A 21,391-nucleotide genomic window follows, 5' to 3' on the forward strand; every position below is an offset into this window, starting at 1 on the left:
TGGGTGAAGAAGTACTTCCTTTTATCCGTTTTAACCTGTCTGCTCAGCAATTTCATCGAATGCCCACGAGTTCTTGTATTGTGAGAAAGGGAGAAAAGGACTTCTTTCTCTACTTTCTCCATCCCATGCATTATCTTGTAAACCTCTATCATGCCACCCCGCAGTCGACATTTCTCCAAGCTAAAGAGCCCCAAGCGTTTTAACCTTTCTTCATAGGGAAAGTGTTCCAGCCCTTTAATCATTCTAGTTGCCCTTCTCTGGACTTTCTCCAATGCTATAATATCCTTTTTGAGGTGCGGCGACCAGAACTGCGCACAGTACTCCAAATGAGACCGCACCAACGATTTATACAGGGGCATTATGATACTGGCTGATTTGTTTTCAATTCCCTTCCTAATAATTTCCAGCATGGCGTTGGCCTTTTTTATTGCAAACACACACTGTCTTGACATTTTCAGTGAATTATCTACCACGACCCCAAGATCTCTCTCTTGGTCAGTCTCTGCCAGTTCACACCCCATCAACTTGTATTTGTAGCTGGGATTCTTGGCCCCAATGTGCATTACTTTGCACTTGGCCACATTGAACCGCATCTGCCATGTTGACGCCCACTCACCCAGCCTCAACAGATCCCTTTGGAGTTCCTCACGATCCTCTCTGGTTCTCACCACCCTGAACAATTTAGTGTCATCCGCAAACTTGGCCACTTCACTGCTCATTCCCAACTCTAAATCATTTATGAACAAGTTAAAGAGCATAGGACCCAGTACCGAGCCCTGCGGCACCCCGCTGCTTACCATCCTCCATTGCGAAGACTGCCCATTTATACTCACTCTCTGCTTCCTATTACTCAGCCAATTTTTGATCCACAAGAGGACCTGTCCTTTTACTCCCTGACTCTCAAGCTTTCTAAGGAGCCTTTGATGAGGAACTTTATCAAAAGCTTTCTGGAAGTCAAGGTAAACAACATCTATCGGGTCTCCTTTGTCCACATGTTTGTTCACCCCCCTCAAAGATCTGCTTCTAATATAAATATTGTAGAGAGCGTTTTGCCAGCAAAATCCAGAAGGCTTTTGCATCTGGTTAGAGAACAAGTTCAGGACTGGCTTAAGTTCCTAATATCAATATATACACTTAAGTGGTACTGTGAGGATGAGAGAACCTGAAGAAAATAAAGATGTTGCAAAGAGCATTAACACTGAATTGTAACAAGAGGCTGATGATCCTTAAGAAAATAGGAAGGAATACTCCTGAGGAAGTTTTTTAAAAAAATATTTTTTTAAAAAAAGCAATTGAAGCCTTGGCTAGGAAGGGAGTGTTAAATGGAGCAAATGCCAAACAAAACAAAAAGGTCCTCACCTGCTGGCAGAAGATGGCTACAGAAGGGGACAGATGAATCTCCCTGGGGAGAAAGTTTGGTGCCATGACCAAAAAGACCATGTCCTAGGTGGCCACCCATCTATCCTCAAAAGGTGGGGACTCCGGAAGCAGGACCTGTGAAGCTGACGGGAGGGTTCATAAGGGAATAGGCAGTCCTTCAGTTGCATTGGTTCCAAACCATATAGGGCTTTGAAGATCAAGACCAGCACATAAGAGAAGCCATGTTGGATCAGGCCAATGGCCCATCCAGTCCAGCACTCTGTGTCACACAGTGGCCAAAAAAACCCAGGTGCCATCAGGAGATCCATCGGGGCCAGGACACTAGAAGTACCTTCAGTTGTACCTAGAAATAAAACTGGCAGCCAGTGTAGATGGGCTAAGACTGAAGCGATATGGTCCCTACAACTCACTTCAACATTTCTAGCTGGCAGACTCATAATAGATAGCAGCCTGGTCCCAAATGGTCAAACAAAATTATGTCCTGCTTTCTCTCTTTTGATCACAGAGGGGTTCTGTATACAGACATTCATACTGCAGTATGTCATCTTGTCATGATATATTTTTTCTCCAGTGTAGGTCACCAAGATTGTTGGAAGGAGAAACTTGGGCAAAGTCAGCCAGTTCAAAGGGTTTTTGTTTTGATGTGTTTCTCTTGCCCCCAGGCCTTCTGAACTTGGAGAAGTTGCTCCGTCAGTTCCTTATCTCCAAGGAGACTCTCTCGGTCCGGATGTTGGACGACAGCTGGGACCCGACGCCCCTGCTGAAGGAGATCAGGGATGACAAGACGGCCACCATTATCGTGCACGCCAATGCTTCCATGTCCCACATCATCCTTCAGAAAGTAAGTGGCAGGCGATAGGCTTCCTTTAACTTTGCCAAACTTGGAGCGGGGCCCTTTGTTACAGTATTGACCTCAAGGTCATCCAGTAATGCTTGTGGGCAGTAACTTTGTATATGTCCATGCCGTCACGTTGCAGCTGACTTATGGCAACTTGTACGATGCTGCAGTTATCCAGGAAGATGCTGCTGGTCTCTTTCGTAAACGTTTAGAACAGGGATGCCCAAACTTGCTTAACATAAGAACCACACAGAATAAACGTCAGATGTTTGAGAGCTGCAAGGCAGGTAGGAGGGAGGGAAGGAAGGAAGGAAAGAAGGAAGGGAGGGAGGGAGGAAAAAGCAAATAGATGGAGAGGTGGAAAGAAAGCAACTTTAACTTTACATGCATTCTCCAAGCTACCATCTGGTTTGGCTTGGAGCAGTGATTTAAAGAGACAACTGCCTTCTGCAAGCTGGCCAACGAGGTGGTGGAGGCTTTGAGAACCACACAATATGTTTGAAAGAGTCACATGTGGCTCCCGAGCTGCAGTTTGGCCACCCCTGATTTAGGACCTTTATACAGGATAAGTGAAGGAAGGAACACAAGGCCTGCCAGAGTCTTTCACAGCAGTTCTTTTAGCTAGTTTGTCTCCAGGCATTCGCACTAGACCTTTAATCCTGGTTTAACTCTGTCCCCAAACTGACATTCTACACTAGAATAATAGAATCAGAGAAACCAACTCTGTGACTCTATGAGTCTATGATTTTAATGTAGAATGCCAACTTGGGGACAGAGCTAAATCAAGATTAAAAGTCTAGTGCGAAATTGGTCCAGAGTCTAGAATCCTGGAACTAACATAAAACCTGCAATGGATTATTGAATATTACACCAGCCCAAGCCAAGGGGCCTTCAAGACAAGTGAGAAGCAAAGGTTTGGAGGAAATGTGGAGAAATTGGAACTTTCAGTCACATGTGGTGGGATTGTCCCTTAGTGAAAAAATTCTGGTTGCAGGTTGGCATAGAGATGACAAAGATTATGGGATGGAAAATAAGTATATCTAAAGCAATGGCAATTATTAATTTGGATGGTGTGGGATTAAGATCAAAAGAGGATAGTAAATGGATTAATTTGATGTTAGTAGCAGCAAGACAAGTGATAGCAAGGAATTGGAAAGAAGCTGAGGAATTGACAATTAATCACTGGAGGGATAAAATGAATTATATAATTATTTTGGAGTATTTAACGATGAAGATACGAAGAATGAACGGATTAAAGGTTAGGGAACAGGAGGAGGGGTGGTTTAGGAAGATGGTGAGATATTTGGAAAAGTTTAAACAATTTAAGACGATTGGTTGGTTAATAAGAAAATGAATGGATAAGATGTTTAAATAGAGTGATGGAGCTGTATTTGGATGAAATGTTAATAGTTATAAATTTATGGAATATTATAATGTATCTATGGCCTGGGACTCTCACAGAGGTGGATTGGTGTTGGAATATATAACAATAAAATTAAAAAAAAAAAAAGCAAAGGTGAACCGCCAGGGGACGGTGGCTCAGTGGTAGAGCACCTGCTTGGGAAGCAGAAGGTCCCAGGTTCAATCCCCAGCATCTCCAACTAAAAAGGGTCCAGGCAAATAGGTGTCAAAAACCTCAGCTTGAGACCCTGGAGAGCCGCTGCCAGTCTGAGTAGACAATACTGACTTTGATGGACCGAGGGTCTGATTAAGTAGAAGGCAGCTTCATATGTTCATATGTAAGCAGAAGGTCCCAGGTTCAATCCCCGGCATCTCCAACTAAAAAGGGTCCAGGCAAATAGGTGTGAAAAACCTTAGCTTGTGATCCTGGAGATCTGCTGCCAGTCTGAGTAGACAATACTGATTTTGATGCACCAAGGGTCTGATTCAGTAGAAGGCAGCTTCATATGTTCATATCGCCTTCCTCTGCAGAGCCTTCCTTGACAATCTCCTGTCCAACTGTTGACCCTGCTTAGTTTCTGAGATCCAATGGGATAGGACTATACCATGCTGCCTTCCCTCCAGTGGTAGCTTTGGGACTGGTTAAAAAACAGAAGTATTCTTCTAACAAATGAAATGATGGAACTCACTTCCATGAAATGGGGTGGTAGCCAGTGGCTTTAGAAAAAAAGATCAGACAAATCCATGGAGGATGCGTTCATGAACCATTAGTACCATATATAGCTTCATGTAGTCTAATCAGGGTTGCCAGTCTGGATTGGAAATGCCTGGAGATTTGGTGGGGGGAGGGGGGGAGTAGGAGGAGGGTGAGGGTTGGAGAGGGGAGGCAGTGTTCCCTAAACTGAGTGTGAGCTAGCTCATAGTTTTTTAGCCTCCGGCTCACACATTTTTGTCTTCGCTCAGGAAAAATGGCTCTAGAGCAAACTAATTGATGCAGCAGCTCACAAAGTAGAATGTTTGCTCACAAGACCCCACAGTTTAGAGGGCGTATTGAGGGGAGGGACTTCAGCAGGGTATAATGTCATAGAGTCCACCCTCCATAGCAGGCATTTCCTTCAAGGGAACTGATCTTGTTTGGTCATCTAGACATCAACTGTAATAGTGGGAGATCTCCAACTATCACCTGGAGGCTAGAGAACCAAAAAGGACCATGGTGTAGGAAGCTATGACAACTAAAGACCCCAGATAACATTGCAACAATTACTCAAGGTCTTCATATGACAATGCAGCATTTGAGAATATTCTGAAAGAAAACACGTTTATCTGCCATGTGTAATGGCTTTCCATAGAAAAGTAAACTAAACATCTACTGAAAGTTACGTTTTGCTTACTTTTCTATGGAAAGAAGAAGATGATGATATTGGATTTATATCCCGCCCTCCACTCCAAAGAGTCTCAGAGCGGCTCACAATCTCCTTTACCTTCCTCCCCCACAACAGACACCCTGTGAGGTGGGTGGGGCTGGAGAGGGCTCTCACAGCAGCTGCCCTTTCAAGGACAACCTCTGCCAGAGCTCTGGCTGACCCACGGCCATCCTAGCAGGTGCAAGTGGAAGAGTGGGGAATCAAACCCGGTTCTCCCAGATAAGAGTCCGCACACTTAACCACTACACCAAACTGGGTCTCCTGCTGGCCCATTCCTGGGCTATCTCGCTTTCGTATCGTAGCGTTTATCGTTTCAATTAGGTTTTAAATATAAGTTGGAAATACATTGTGCATTGTAACGAACTTAATAGAATATATACATCTGTTAGAATTCAAAAACCATTTTCAATTTCACGGTGCTTTAAAAAAGGGAAAGGTAGTCCCCTGTGCAAGCACTGAGTCTTAGTTGACCCATGGGGCGACATCACATCGTGACATTTTCACTGCAGACTTTTTGTTACAGGGTGGTTTGCCATGGCCTTCCCCAGTCCTCTACACATCCCCCCCCCCCAGCAAGCTGGGTATTCATTTTACCAACCTCAGAAGGATGGAAAGGCTGAGTCAACCTTGAGCCAGCTACCTGAACCCAGCTTCCGCCAGGATCGAACACAGGTCGCGAGCAGAGCTTGGGCTGCAGTACTGCAGCTTTAACACTCTGCGCCATGGGGCTTCTTTACTTGTTGTCATAATAACCACCTGAAGGTTGGCAACAACAAAAAAATAACATTTGCCTTCTACGTATGTGGCTGCTCATTTTTCTTTTATTTTTTTCCCTGTGTGTGTATTTGATTTCTTTAAATGTTGCGGGGTTCCCCCCCCCTCTCTTTTCCCAATGTTTAGATGAGAGAATCTGAACCGTGGGCCCCCTTTGACTTTAACTTTTTGGCAGTCTTCCCGGTCAGTCTATTAGAAGAGGAAACAATATTAACAATTGATGAACAACAGTCTAGATCTGCAGCCTCATCCCCTCGCTGGAAGCACAACAAGCGCGGCATTGTGGCGCAGTGAGATTTGTCTGCCGCCCCGGTAGCTGCAAGAATGCAGCAAGGGGTCGCAGGAATGGGCCAGCATGCAAAATCCAGTTGTGTTGCAAAACAACTTGCCTGGTGAACCTCATAGTCTGCGGTTAGGGCAGAGAGAGTGTCGTATCCAGCCACATATTGTGAGCCTTCAGAGAAGAAGGAAGAAGAAGAAGAGGAGGAGGAGGAGGAGGAGGAGAGGGTGAGAAGAAGAGGAGGAGGAGGAGACGACAATGACGACGATTTTGGATTTGTATCCTGCCCTCCACTCTGAATCTCAGAATCTCAGAGCAGCTCACAATCTCCTTTACCCTCCACCTCCACAACAGACAGCCTGTGAGGTGGGTGGGGCTGAGAGAGCTCTCCCAGAAGTTGCCTTTTCAAGGACAACCTCTGCGAGAGCTATGGCTGACCCAAGGCCATTCCAGCAGCTGCAAGTGGAGGAGTGGGGAATCAAACCCGGTTCTCCCAGATAAGAGTCCGCACACTTCACCACTACACCAAACTGGCTCTCACAAGGACAGCTCTGCCAGAGCTATGGCTGACCCAAGGCCATTCCAGCAGGTGCAAGTGGAGGAGTGAGGAATCAAACCCGGTTCTCCCAGATAAGAGAGCTATGGCTGACCCAAGGCCATTCCTGCAGGTGCAAGTGGAGGAGTGAGGAATCAAACCCGGTTCTCCCAGATAAGAGAGCTATGGCTGACCCAAGGCCATTCCTGCAGGTGCAAGTGGAGGAGTGGGGAATCAAATCCGGTTCTCCCAGATAAGAGTCCATTCACTTAACCACTACACCAAACTGTGTATGCACTGTGTGCATAAAAAAAATCGGGGTGTGCTGCACCAGCCGCTCTGATTGGCAAACAATATGGAACCTCTGGATTGGCTGGGCCTGGTATAAACACTTGGATCCAGCCTGTCATCAAAGTGAGTCTTCTGTGTCACAGAAGAAAGTTTGAGTCCAGTGGCACCTTTAAGACCAACGAAGTTTAATTCTGGGTAGAAGCTTTCATGTGCATGCACCCTTCTTCAAATATAGACATGTTGGAACGGGTCCAGAGGAGGGTGACAAAGATGGTGAGGGGTCTGGAGACCAAATCCTGTGAGGAAAATGTCAGAACTTAAGAACTTCAAACGGATCCCATACTTGGTTTCAAAGCTAGGATTTTATTAGAGAGAACTAAGTACTGGAAGAGACGAGATAACAGTGATGGCAAGGGCCACCACTAGCACAGTTTTATACACTAAAGCAAACACATCACAAAGCCACAATTCACCCCATTGCAAGCACATCTGTCTTCCCACCATCCACTATCAGTAAGGAGGTTGCCTCCTCGTTCTGAAGGCCACACGGCTTGGCTTCAAAGGGCACTAGTGTGAGAATGTGCAGAGACACACCATAATTCAATCTACAGCCCTAAATATTTTGGATACCCGTAGGGCAAGGTTAATTGCTACATAGGCACTCGGGGTTGTTAAGAGGTTACAACATGGAGTCAGTTTGGTTCAGTTACAATCTGAGCATGAGCAATACTGAAAGTACAAAGCAGGTACTGGTTACATTACAGTTAAGCCTCAGCAGTAGTTACAAGTTCTGACATACTGCCCCCCCTAAGCGCCCCCCCCCCGGGGAACCAACTTGGGCTTGTGTGGGTACAGTAGGTGAAACTTTTTCAGCAGTTGCGGCGCAGATACATCCTGTGACTTGACCCACTCGTCACAGCTCGGAGGGAAGTGTTTCCACCTGATCAAATAATACAACTGGCCCCTCTTTACTTTGGAATCCAGAATTTCCTGGACCTCATGGTGACTCTGACCCCTCACTGTCGTCGGAGGGGGCGGCGGGGCCCTGGGATGGAATGACGTAGCACCAGGGTCTTTCCGAAGAAGGCTGCAATGAAAAACAGGATGGATCTTACTTAGAGACTTGGGCAGTTCGAGTTCTACGGTCACCCTGTTTATGACCCTTTTGATTTTGAAGGGCCCCAGGAACTTTAGAGCAAGCTTGCGGCACGTTTGTGGGAGGGGGAGGTTCTTTGTAGATAAGAAGACCGTATCCCCCACCCTCAATTCCCACTCGGGGGAATGTTTCTTGTCGAACTGCTTTTTGTATGCTTTTTTCGCTTCCTCCAGATTTTCCTGAATGCCCTAGTTACAAGTTCTGACAGAAAGGTTGAAGGACGGTGCAGAATTGTTTTCTGTTGTCCCAGAAGGTAGGACTAGAACCAACAGGTGGAAATTAAATCAAAAGAGTTTCCTGCTAAACGTGAGGAAAAAACTTCCTGACAGAGCGATTCCTCAGTGGAGCAGGCTTCCTCGCGAGGTGGCGGGCTCTCCTTCCTTGGAGGTTTTTCAGCAGAGGCTGGATGGCCATCTGACAGCAATGAAGATCCTGTGAATTTAGGGGGAGGGGTTTGTGAGTTTCCTGCATGGTGCAGGGGGTTGGACTAGATGACCCTGGAGGTCCCTTCCAACTCTATGATTCTATGACTCGGTTGGTTTCAAACTTCATCGGTTGTAAACGTGCCACTGGGCTCAAACTGTGTTCTGCTGCTTCAGACCGACATGGCTACCCACCTGAATCTGTCTTCTGTGTCTTAGCAACTGATTGCAGAGCTCCTCGTTTAGAGACTGTCTTATACAACGCATCCAGTTCCTTGTACGGCTCTGCTGCCCAGCCTGAAAGTTAGCTTTGAAATCGAGCAACATTTCTTGGAGCTCCTGGATCATACCCACAGCATCCATTCTCAGAGTTTTGGATTGGCCTGATGGTGTGCATGTTAAGTGCCATCAGCTCCTGACTGACGGCGCCCCTTTGAACGAACGAACTTCGAAACATCTTCTCATTCACAGCCTCGCTCAGGTCTTGCAAACTAAGGGCCCTCGTGGCTTCCTTGATGGGGCCAGTCTGTCTCGTGGCATTCGCGCGTCCATGCTCGTCGCAGGCTGCCTGCCCTGCCCGGTGGGAAAGGAAAGTGGTGACCCATTCAAGGGAAGTGGTGACCTGTTGGGCCACAGCAGTGAAAAGGGCAAACTCTGCGCTGGGGATAATAAGGGAAGGGACGGAAAATAACACAGCCGATATTGTCATACTCCTGTCCTGTGTAGATCTCTGGTCCAGCCCCATTTGGAAGACTGTGAGGAGAAGAAGACGACAAAGACAGATTTATACCCTGCCCTTCTCTCTGAATCAGAGTCTCAGAGCAGGTCACACTCTCCTTTATCTTCTCCCCCCACAACAGACTCCCTTTGAGGTGGGTGGGGCTGAGAGATCTTTCCCAGAAGCTGCCCTTTCAAGGACAACTCCTGCGAGAGCTATGGATGACCCAAGGCCATTCCAGCAGCTGCAAAGTGGAGGAGTGGGGAATCAAACCCGGTTCTCTCAGATAAGAGTCTGCACACTTAACTGCTACACCAAACTGGCTCTGGAAAAAGATGATGATGATATTGGATTTATATCCTGCCCTCCACTCCGAATCTCAGAGCAGCTCACAATCTCCTTTATCCTTCTCCCCACAACATATACCCTGTGAGGTGGGTGGGCCTGAGAGAGCTCTCACAAAAGCTGCCCTTTCAAGGACATCTCTGTGAGAGCTATGGCTGACTCAAGGCCATTCCAGCAGCTGCAAGTAGAGTAGTGGGGAATCAAACCTGGCTCTCCCAGGTAAGAGTCTGCACACTTAACCACTACACCCAGCTGTTGTCACCATTATCTCAAAAAAAAAGACATTGCAGAGCTGGAAAAAGTCCAGAGGACAGCAACCGAGATGATGAGGGGGCTGGAGCAACTCCCATATGAGGAAAGGCTGAAGAGTCGGAAGAAGAAGATAGGATTTATATTCTGCCCTTCATTCAAAGAGCAGTTTACAATCTCCTTTCCCTTCCCCTCCCCCCAACAGACACCTTGTGAGGTAGGTGAGGCTGAGAATGCTCTTTTGAGAACTGCTCTTGAGAGAACAGCTTTGTGAGAACTGTGGCTGATCCAAGGTCACCCAGTAACTGCATGTGGAGGAGTGAGGAATCCAGCCTGGGTCTCCAGATTAGAGTCCGTCACTCTTAACCACTACACCAAAGAGACAGCTAAGGGGGATATGATAGAGATTTATAAAAATGATATATGCAGTGGAGACAGCTGACTGTTATTCTAGTGTTTTGGGACTTTTTTCTGGTATTTTGGAAGAGGGAGAAAAAGTTATCTTTGTCAGCTCTCCCCACGCCCCACGCCGGGCAAGGAAAGATTCATTTATTTCTCTCTTCAGCCGTCCCATGAGTTAAACAGCCTCTCTGAATTGGCAGTTCTCTCTACGAAAGTTAAGACCAGTTGTCGTTTGGCCCCCAAAAGTACCAGAGGGAGAGTTCCCTCGTAACACCTTCGACGTCTCTGTGAGCGTTTTTCTGACAGTGATGAATGCTCGCTTTTCTCCCGGGGCCCGAAGATGAAGTGGGTCGTTTGGGGAATGTAAAAACGTATCTGTTTATAGAAACCCTGGCCTCCTGAGCCTGCCGAGCCAGATTGAAAGGTTTTGTGCTTGTGCAAAAGTTGCTCTTGTTATTCGTCACCGCAGGTACGGCTGAGTTGTCCTTGGGTGCACAGGTGAAGGTCGAAGAATAAGTCTGCAAACAGAGGAATCCGATTCTCAGAGAGATCAGATAGATTTCCAGGATGTTGGCACGATTCATCCATCAGCTGCTGTAATTGCACGTCCTAAGGTTACCTTAGCCCCTTGGCACAGAGCGGTAAAGCTGCAGTACTGCAGTCGGAGCCCTCTGCTCACGACCTGAGTTCGATCCCAGCAAAAGATGGTTCAGGTAGCCGGCCCAAGGTTGAGTCAGCCTTCCATCCTTCCGAGGTCGGTAAAATGAGTCCCCAGCTTGCTGGGGGGAAAGCGTAGATGACTGGGGAAGGCAATGGCAAACCACCCCGTAAAAAGTCTGCTGTGAAAACGTTGTGAAAGCAACGTCACCCCAGAGTCGAAAACGACTGGTGCTTGCACGGGGGACTACCTTTACCTTTAAGGTTACCCAAGCGGCTGCTGAATATGTCCGTGTGCATGTCTGTTTTTTAAGGGACAAATTTTGTTGTGTTGACCATTAGCGTTTATTGAAAATCTTCCGCCTGTGATAGGATGGAAGGAAACCAAAACCAAGGCCTGACATTTCTCCCTTTCCCTGCCCCCCACTCTGCTGAGTTAATAAAGCATTTGAATGAATTCTCTCAGTATTGAGGGCTGTCCCTTCATCCTGTTGCCATGGCAATGTTGCACAGCTACACAACCAACCGTTCTTTTTGACACCAGCTCCTCTCTTCCCTGCCTCTCTCTGGGGTATACGCCTGCTGTGACCGACATAAAGATGTCAAGGATTGAATAGATCCCTCTTCCTTTTTTCCCCCCCGAAGGCAGTATCAACTATACAACCGAACGTCGCACTTTTAAGCAGGAGATTTTTCGGGTGGGGTGGGGGAAAGAAGCCGGGAATGGATATACAAGATGACACTTCATCTCCTTCTTTTGAACTCGCAACTTCTCAGGATCGGAATTTCCAGTGCTGTCAGCCGGGAGATCAAAGGAGGCAGGCAAACTTGGCAAAGACGGACGGGTGACGGAATAGCACGGAGCGGCTTCATGCAAAGTCCCAGCTTCCTCAGAGTGGGAAGAAAGTGTTGGCTCTTGTGAGCCAGAACTTAACCCAAGAAGGCTGATTTCCAGTGCTGGAAATCAGTCCTGGATCACGCATCTGATGATGTGGGCTGCAGTCCATGAAAGCTTTTGTTGTTGTTCAGTCGAACAGTCGAGTTCGACTCTTTGCGACCTCATGGACCAAGTCACGCCAGGCCCTCCTGTCTTCCACCATCCTCCGAAGTCTGCTCAAATTCGTGTTTGTAACATCAGTAACGCTGTCCAGCCATCTCCTCTTTTGCTGCCCCCTTCTTCTTTTGCCTTCTGTCTTTCCCAGCATCAGGGTCTTTTCCAGGGAGTGCTCCCTTCTCATTTGGCAGCCAAAGTATTTGAGCTTCAGCATCTGACCTTCCAGGGAACAGTCTGGGTTGATTTCTCTTAGGACTGACTGATTGGATCTCCTTGCAGTCCAAGGGACTCTCAAGAGTCTTCTCAAAGGAGTGCTCCCTTCTCATATGGTGGCCAAAGTATTTGAGCTTCAGCTTCAGCATCTGACCTTCCAGGGAACAGTCTGGGTTGATTTCCCTTAGGACTGACTGATTGGATCTCCTTGCAGTCCAAGGGACTCTCAAGAGTCTTCTCCAGGGAGTGCTCCCTTCTCATATGGTGGCCAAAGTATTTGAGCTTCAGCTTCAGCATCTGACCTTCCAGGGAACAGTCTGGGTTGATTTCCCTTAGGACTGACTGATTGGATCTCCTTGCAGTCCAAGGGACTCTCAAGAGTCTTCTCCAGGGAGTGCTCCCTTCTCATATGGTGGCCAAAGTATTTGAGCTTCAGCTTCAGCATCTGACCTTCCAGGGAACAGTCTGGGTTGATTTCCCTTAGGACTGACTGATTGGATCTCCTTGCAGTCCAAGGGACTCTCAAGAGTCTTCTCCAGGGAGTGCTCCCTTCTCATTTGGTGGCCAAAGTATTTGAGCTTCAGCTTCAGCATCTGACCTTCCAGGGAACAGTCTGGGTTGATTTCCCTTAGGACTGACTGATTGGATCTTCTTGCAGTCCAAGGGACTCTCAAGATTCTTCTCCAGCACCACAGCTCAAAAGCATCTATTCTTCTGCGCTCAGCCTTCCTTATGGTCCAACTCTCACAGCCATACATTACCACTGGGAATACCATGAAATCATGGATCATGAAAGCATAGGCTAGAATAAAAATAAGTTAGTCTTTATGAGGCTCCAAGACACTTTCGCCGCGCTAGAAATATGACCCCTCTTCTGCACTGGTTACCCAGAATGTGCAACACTATAAGAAAGCTATAAGCATGGTTAAGCCGTCTCTTATTTTTCAGGAGGGTGATTTTCTTCCCCAGGACAGTTTAAAACATGCCATAAATAAAGGGTTGCCAACTTCCAGGTGGGGCCTGGAGTTCTGCTTTTACAACTGTTCTCCAGACTACAAAGATAATTTTCCTCAGAGAAAATGGCTGCTTTGGAAAGTGAACTCTGTACCACATTGAGGTCCTGCCCCTCTTCAAACCCTGCCCTCCTCAGGCTCCACCCCCAAAATCTGCAGGTATTTCCCAACCCAGAGATGGCAACCCTGCATAAAGAGTATGTGGCCTTGCATAGAAGATGGTGCAGAATTGTTTTCTGTGGCCCCGGAAGGTAGGACCAGAACCAATGGGTTGAAATGAAATCAAAAGACTTTCCAGCTCAACATTAGGAGGAACTTCCTGACCGTTAGAGCCATTACTCAGTGGAACAGGCTTCCTCGGGAGGTGGTGGGTTCTCCTTCCTTGGAGGTTTCTAAAGAGAGGCTAGATGGCCATCGGACCGCAATGAAGATCCTGTGAATTTAGGGGGAAGCGTTTGTGAGTTTCTTGCATTGTGCAGGGGGTTGGACTCGATGACCCTGGAGGCCCCTTCCAACTCTATGATTCTATGATATCTGCTCACTCTTTGAGTCAGCTCAATGGTTAATGCTCCCAGTCTTCCAAGATGTGGTTTGGAGAGACGCAAATGCCTTGTGGGTTTAAAAGCATCAGAAGAGCCCTGCTGGATCAGACCAATAGTCCATCTAGTCCAGCATTCCATTTCACACAGCAGCCTACCAGTTCCTCAGTGGCCAAACAGTTCCTTTCATCACCATGAAATCCTTCCCCTCCATGAATCTATCCAACCCCCTTTTCAAGCTCTTTATTCCTGTGGCCACCACTACAACCTCTGGCAGCAAATCCCACATTTTAATCACTCTGTGTGTCAAGTAGCATTCCCTTTTGTCCATCCTGAACCTCCTGTTCACCAGCTTCACTGGATGCCCTCAAGTTTTAGTACAGGGGTCCTCAACTCCTGGGCCGTGAACCGGTCCCGGTCTGTGGCCTGTTAGAAACCGGGCCGTGAGTTGTATAATTATTTCATTATATATTACAATGTAGTAATAATAATAAGATATTGGATTTCTATCCCGCCCTCCACTCCGAAGAGTCTCAGAGCGGCTCACAATCTCCTTTCCCTTCCTCCCCCACAACAGACACCCTGTGAGGTAGACGAAGATATTGGATTTCTATCCCGCCCTCCACTCCGAAGAGTCTCAGAGCGGCTCACAATCTCCTTTCCCTTCCTCCCCCACAACAGACACCCTGTGAGGGAGATGAAGATATTGGATTCATATCCCGCCCTCCACTCCAAAGAGTCTCAGAGCGGCTCACAAACTCCTTTACCTTCCTCCCCCACAACAGACACCCTGTGAGGTAGACGAAGATATTGGATTTCTATCCCGCCCTCCACTCCGAAGAGTCTCAGAGCGGCTCACAATCTCCTTTCCCTTCCGCCCCCACAACAGACACCCTGTGAGGTAGATGAAGATATTGGATTTATATCCCGCCCTCCACTCCGAAGAGTCTCAGAGCGGCTCACAATCTCCTTTACCTTCCTCCCCCACAACAGACACCCTGTGAGGCGGTGGGGCTGGAGAGGGCTCTCACAGCAGCTACCCTTTCAAGGACAACTCTGCCAGAGCTATGGCTGACCCAAGGCCATTCCAGCAGCTGCAAGTGGAGGAGTGGGGAATCAAACCCGGTTCTCCCAGATAAGAGTCTGCGCACTTAATCACCGCACCAAACTCATAGAAATAAAGTGCACAATTGTATCATCCCGAAACGATCCCCCTCCCCAGTCCGTGGAAAAACTGTCTTCCACAAAACCAGTCCCTGGTGCCAAAAAGGTTGGGGGCCGCTGTTCTAGTATTTAGGGGGGGAGCAGAATTCTCTTGGTCAGTTCTCTCTACCCTATGCAACCCTAGGACCTGTCACTCTAGTGGAAGTCCTGGCCTCCTGAAGCCAGCTGCCGTAGCTCCTCGCCTGCCCGCCTCCGTTCACTCAAACACACATTGTTTCTCTTCCTGACTCTGCCATGCTGAGACGGCACAGCTTGAGCTCTTGATACATCTATTGTCCCTCTCTCTCCGTCTGGACTCGTAGCCTGATGAAGGAGGAACTCTGACAACCCAAACGGCCTGCATTTTATCTCCGGACACAGCAGTTCCTTGCTCCCGCCCATTCCCCACCCTGCGCTCCTTCGCAAACGCCTTCAAAAGGCCACCTGTGATTTACGGAGCTCTCTTCTCTAGCTCTGCCAGCCCTGGACACTGGAGCTGCCAGAGCTGCCTCTCACTTCATGACCTTCCCCGTATGGTGCTGGAGCCCGAGCCGCAGGCTTGCTGCCTCTTCTGAGGGCCCCGTCCTGCCTGCTCCACCTGCCAGTGTTGATGTGTAGAAAGGCCAAGGATTGAGGGAGAAATTAATTTGTGACTTTCTTTTGATTTCCTGCCCTTGGAATGGAAAGCGGCGGACTTCAAAGTCGGCTGCCCGGAGAACAGATGCGCCTGCCCGTCCCCAGCTAAAGACCAGGTGCAGAATTTTGCGGGGAAGCGAGTTTGGCAGAGGAGTGGGGGGGATCAGTGCTGAATCCAACCCTGTGGAGGCCCCTAGGCAGTCCAAATCTTGGGGGCCCTCTCACAAATGAACTCAGAGTTCGAGCGCACCCCCCCGCCACCCACAGCCCCCGCTGCAGCCTGCAGGCCCCTTCTCAAAAGCCCCTTTGACAAAGCTGTGTGGGAGAGGCAGGGAGAGGCAAACTTGGTGATGACCCCAGCAGCAGCCACACCGGGCACGTCAGGCAAAGAGTGACTCAGTTGCTGGCTGCATGTGCAGGCTGGAAGGGCTGCAAGCAGGGGGGAAACCGGGGGAGGGGGAGCCAGCCCAGTGTCCCTAAAGGTGTGGGGGCCCATAGGTTAGTACCTACTTGGCCTAATTGTTAATCCAGCCCTGAGCGGGATGGATGGATTGCTGGAGAAGGGACAGTGTTGTCTGTGCCTCTTCCCTGTGTCCGGATCAAGCCAGACCCTATCCGAGAGCCTCCTGCCCTGGCCTCTACACCCACTCGTGGAGAGTAACTGCAGAATAGAGGTCGCCATGTGCTCTTTCATGGGGTCGCCAGGTCTTCCCAGGGCACCGGCAGGGAAAGCAGAAGTTGGGTTGCCAGATCCAGGTTGGGAAGCTCTTGGAGATGTGGGGATGGAGTCTGAGGAGGGCAGGGACCTTAGTGGAGTGCAATGCCCTACAGGCCACCCTCCAAAGCAGCCATTTTCTCCAGAGGAACTGGAGATGAGCTGTAATTCCAGAGGATCCCCAGGTCCCACCTGGAGGGCTGGCATCCCTAGCTCTTTGAGCACTTCCTGGTGCACAAGGGTGTGATAAGTCATCTCAACTGATATTCTCTGAGATTTCAAGCAAACCTCCATGCCACTGGAACCAAGTAGTCCCTACTCTCCTCAAACCCCGCCCTTCCCAGACTCCACCCCCAAAAGTGCTAGGCATTTTCCAGCCCAGACCTGGCAACACTGCTTATCGACCTTACGTGAGTGGAGAAGGAGAGGAGGTTGGCCATTGCCTTCCTTGGTGGTCTCCCTTCCAAGTACCCACCTTGCTGAGATTATTCCAACCCCAGCAAGGGGCTTCCAAGGCAAGGGAGAAGAAGCAGAAGTGGTTTGGTGTTGCTTTTCTCCGCAGAGCCTTCCGTGGTGGTCTCTCTTCCAAGTACCGGCCTGCTTAGCTTCCAACTTATGGTGTCCCCAGCAAGGGGTTTCCAAGGCAAGGGAGAAGAAGCAGAGGTGGTTGGCCAGTGCCTTCCTCTGCAGAGCCTTCCTTGGTGGTCTCCCTTCCATGTACCGACCCTGCTTAGCTTCCGAGATGTGATGAGATTAGTCTACACCATTCCGCCTTCCCTCCCTCAAGGTGGCTTACAAATGTGGATAAGACATAGAATAAAATGACAGGGTTGTTCTGCTGTTTGTATGAGTCATTTAGGTTTCATTGCGTTTACTTCTCTTGACAGATTCAATAAAATGATTATATTGTTAGCTGTGTTTGAGATTCCGGGCTATGAGGCAGTATAAAAATAATGTTAAGTACATTCAGTAAAATTGCATTCTAAGCAAAGGTCATATGTTGCTGTCTGATATGCCTGTGGGATTATAAATCAGCAAAAAAAACCCCTTTAATGGCCAGACCATTACGACTGCTGTTTCTCTTTTTGCCGTGCATTTTGGGTTATCAGCAGAAGCCGGTGAATTAAAAATATATATATCTGTATTTCATCATTCGACTGTAATTGCATTGGGTAACCAATAATATAGTACCTACTAAATCCACAGGAGTAGAAAAAACCTGCGATTTGGTCGATAAGGTTCCAAATGCTTTGCCAAAACATCTTAATCTTCCGACATTTCCACCAAATACATAGAAAGTCCCCTTCCGTCCTGCCACATCCCCGGCGTTTCCCATTTGGTTGTTTCCCAGTCAGGATAAGACTAAACTTTGCAATCTGGTTGGTTCTTTTCATATATCCCAGTTTGGTGCAATGGTTAAGTGTGCGGACGCTTATCTGGGAGAAATGGGTTTGATGCCCCACTCCTCCACCTACACCTGCTGGAATGGCCTTGGGTCAGCCACAGCTCTCGCAGAGTTGTCCTTGAAAGGGCAGCTTCTTCGAGAGCTCTCTCAGCCCCACCCACCTCACAAGGTGTCTGTTGTGGGGGAGGAACTCAAAAGGAGATTGCAAGCTGCTCTTGAAAGGGCAGCTTTTGGGAGAGCTCTCTCAGCCCCACCTACCTCACAGGGTGTCTGTTGTGGGGGAGGAAGATAAAAGAGATTGCGAGCCGCTCTGAGACTCTGAGATTTGGAGTGGAGGGCAAATCCAGTATCTTCTTCTTCTCCTCCTTTGTGAGAAATCCATTTTCAGATCCTTGACTGTGTGCAGATCCTTTCTGCAAAAAAAGAAACGTATTTGATACAATTGGTGCATTGCCTGACCAAAATGTCAACTAAATGGCATGTAAGAACTAAATGGCATAAGACATAGAACAGAGCCCCGTGGGGCAGAGTGGTAAAGCTGCAGTACTGCATTCCTAAGTTCTGCTGTTCGATCCTGGAGGAAGCTGGGTTCAGATAGCAGGCTCATGGTTGACTCAGCCTTCCATCCTTCCGAGGTCGGTAAAATGAGTACCCAGCCTGCTGGGGGGGAAAGTGTAGCTGACTGGGGAAGGCAATGGCAAACCACCCAGTAACAAAAAGTCTGCCATGAAAACATCGTGTTGTGACATCACCCCAGAGTCGGAAATGACTGGTGCTTGCACAGGGGACTACCTTTACCTTTAGGACACTGAAAGCCCAACCCCAAAATCTGAAAGGATATTCCACAGCAGCCAACTTGAGGCAGACTGAACCCAGCACCAGCAAGTGGAATTTTAAAACATGAAAATCACTGTTTCGGTTCATCCTTATTTGCTGTGGCTTCCGACTGTGGGAAGACTTGTCCGAAGGCCATCTTTCCCAAAACCATTACAGCAGAGTGGCCAAACTTGCTTAACGTAAGAGCCACAAAGAATAAACATCAAATGTTTGAGAGCTGCCAGACGTGAACCATCAGATGTTGGAAGAAAGGAAGGGAGGGAGGGAGGAAATAGATGGGGAGCGAAAGGTGGAAAGAAAACAACTTTAACTGCATTTTCCAAGCTGCTGGCTGGCTTGGCTTGGAGAAGTGATTTAAAGAGACATGCCTTCTTCTTCAAGCCAGCTGACAGTGTGGTGGGGGCTTCGAGAGCCACATAATGTGTGAAAGAGCCACATGTCGCTCCCAAGCCACAGTTTGGCCACCCACCCCTGCATTATAGACATCCCAGTTTCATTGTGCCCAGATTTTCCTCCTGTTTTTTTTAAATAGGTGCACCAATAAGCTGCTTCATGACACAAATGTTCTCTCCAAGCGTGTCTGCGTAACGTGCTATCCAGTCACAGCCAGCTTATGGTGATCCCATAAGGCAAGGGTGGCCAGACTGACTCGGAAGCCACATGTGGCTCCATCACACATATTGTGTGGCTTTTGAAGCCCCCACAGCCCCATTGGCTGGCTTGGAGAAGGCATTTGTCTCTTGAAATCACTTCTCCATGCCAAGCGAGCCAGCAGCTTGGAGAATTTATTTGAAGTTGCTTTCCTTCTTCCTTCCTTCCTTCCTTCCTTCCTTCCTTCCTTCCTTCCTTCCTTCCTTCCTTCCTGGTTGGTGTAGTGGTGAAGTGTGCGGACTCTTATCTGAGAGAACCGGGTTTGATTCCCCACTCTTCCACTTACAGCTGCTGGGATGGCCTTGGGTCAGCCATAGCTCTGGCAGAGGTTGTCCTTGAAAGGGCAGCTGCTGTGAGAGCCCTCTCAGCCCCAGCCATCTCACAGGGTGTCTGTTGGGTGCGGGGAGAAGATACAGGAGATTGTAAGCCGCTCTGAGTCTCTGATTCAGAGAGAAGGGTGGGGTATAAATCTGCAGTCTTCTTCCTTCCTTCCTTCCTTCCTTCCTTCCTTCCTTCCTTCCTTCCTTCCTTCCTTCCTTCCTTCCTTCCTTCCTTCCTTCCTTCCTTCCTTCCTTCCTTCCTTCCTCCTCCCTCCCTCCCTCCCTCCCTCCCTCCCTCCTGTCTTGCGGCTCTCAAACACCTGATGTTTATTCTACATGGCTCTTACATTAATCAAGTTTGGCCACCCTTGCAAGGTGTTCAGGGGCAAGAGGCATACAAAGGTGGTTTGCCGTTGCCTCCCTCTAAGTAGTGTAGTGTAGTGACCCTGGTCGGTGGTCTCCCATCCAGGTGTTAACCAGGGCCGACCCTGCTTTGCTTCTGAGATCTCATGAGTCTGGGCTAGCCTGGGCCCTCCAGGTCACAGTAGAAATGAACAGAGGCGGTTTTGCCCTTGCCCGCTTCCATCTTGCGACCCTGGGCTTCCTCGGTGGCCTCCCATCCAAGTACTAACCAGGGCCGATGCTGCTTAGCTTCCGAGATCTGACAAGATCAGGCTAGCCTGGGCCAACCGAGTCAGGGTTTCTCTCCAAGTGGTATAAAATCATTAACAGATTAAAAGCCAGGATAAAGGCTAAAATTGTATGTTTAAAATGGCATATTTGTTTCCCGCATTGTATAATTACGCTTTTCACGATGCTTGTACATGAATATAATCTTTCCTCCTGTATGCTGGTGACCTGTTGGTGTATGAGTACTTGAAAAAGACAGGACATATTAAAGCTGGAGGTAAGCAGGCCACAGACAAAGGCTGCACTGATGTTCCCCAAATGAAGGCTGGGGTATAAGCCCAACTTCTTCTTCTTCTTCTTCTTCTTCTTCTTCTTCTTCTTCTTCTTCTTCTTCTTCTTCTTCTTCTTCTTCTTCTTCTTCTTCTTCTTCTTCTTCTTCACCAGTTCCGCAGGGCCTGCAAGACCACCCTTTTTAAACTTGCTTACTCAGATTGCTAAAGAAGGCTGTTAATAAGGATCCGCCAATGCGGCTTAAAGACCTAGACCGCTGTGTATAAACTGGCAGAACTAGCGTCCAACATCACCAGCACTGTCAGACTAAACTATCCAATTGTATTAACTGGTTTTTAATGTGTTAAATAATGTTTTATATTGTTAAATTTAAAGGTTTTATTATCACTGTATGTTATTAAGAAATGTTGTTAGCCGCCCTGAGCCTGCCGAGGCGGGGAGGGCGGGATGTAAATAAAATTTATTATTATTATTCTTCATCCACTTTCTATTTTTTTTTTTATTTTAAACCTTTGTTAAGTACTGCACGAGATGTTTAATTAAAAGAAAACAAAAAAAGTTAAAGGGCTCATATCTACAGATAAACAATAACATAACAGGGGAAAAAGAAGGCTCTTTAAGTCAGTACAAGCGCAAATTAGTTTGGTAAATCACCAATACCAGTGTTCGATTATATAGAAATTTCTCTCTCTCGCTCTCTCGGCTTGACTTCACGAACGAAGATTTAAGAAGGGTGCAGTAGTCCACGTCTGCTGCAGGCTCGCTGGTGGCTGACAAGACCAATGCGGGACAGGCAGATCCGGCCACAGTGGCTGCAGGGAAAAGTCTGATTTGGGGTTGATGCTGTAGCAGTGCGATTCTTCCTCAATCTCCTTTTGTCCTCAAGACCAGCTATGCATGCGTTCTCAAAGGAAGAGACAGCCTGGTGGATGGTGTGCCTCCATGCTTTGGATCTGAGGCTAGGTCAGACCACTGGTGATGGTTGATGCAACAGGTACCAAGGGATTTCTTC

General features: G+C 48.1%; 1 protein-coding gene across 1 annotated transcript in view; it reads left to right on the plus strand.

The window, feature by feature from the left end:
• GRIK4 (glutamate ionotropic receptor kainate type subunit 4) overlaps positions 1–21,391 on the plus strand; it is a 901,771-nt gene that overhangs the window by 629,844 nt on the left and 250,536 nt on the right. The window contains 1 exon segment of the mRNA XM_060251811.1: positions 2,043–2,221. Coding sequence (XP_060107794.1) covers positions 2,043–2,221 — 179 coding nt within the window.

The sequence above is a fragment of the Heteronotia binoei genome, chromosome 12 (genome assembly GCF_032191835.1).
Source record: "Heteronotia binoei isolate CCM8104 ecotype False Entrance Well chromosome 12, APGP_CSIRO_Hbin_v1, whole genome shotgun sequence".
NCBI classification, from domain to species: domain Eukaryota; kingdom Metazoa; phylum Chordata; class Lepidosauria; order Squamata; family Gekkonidae; genus Heteronotia; species Heteronotia binoei.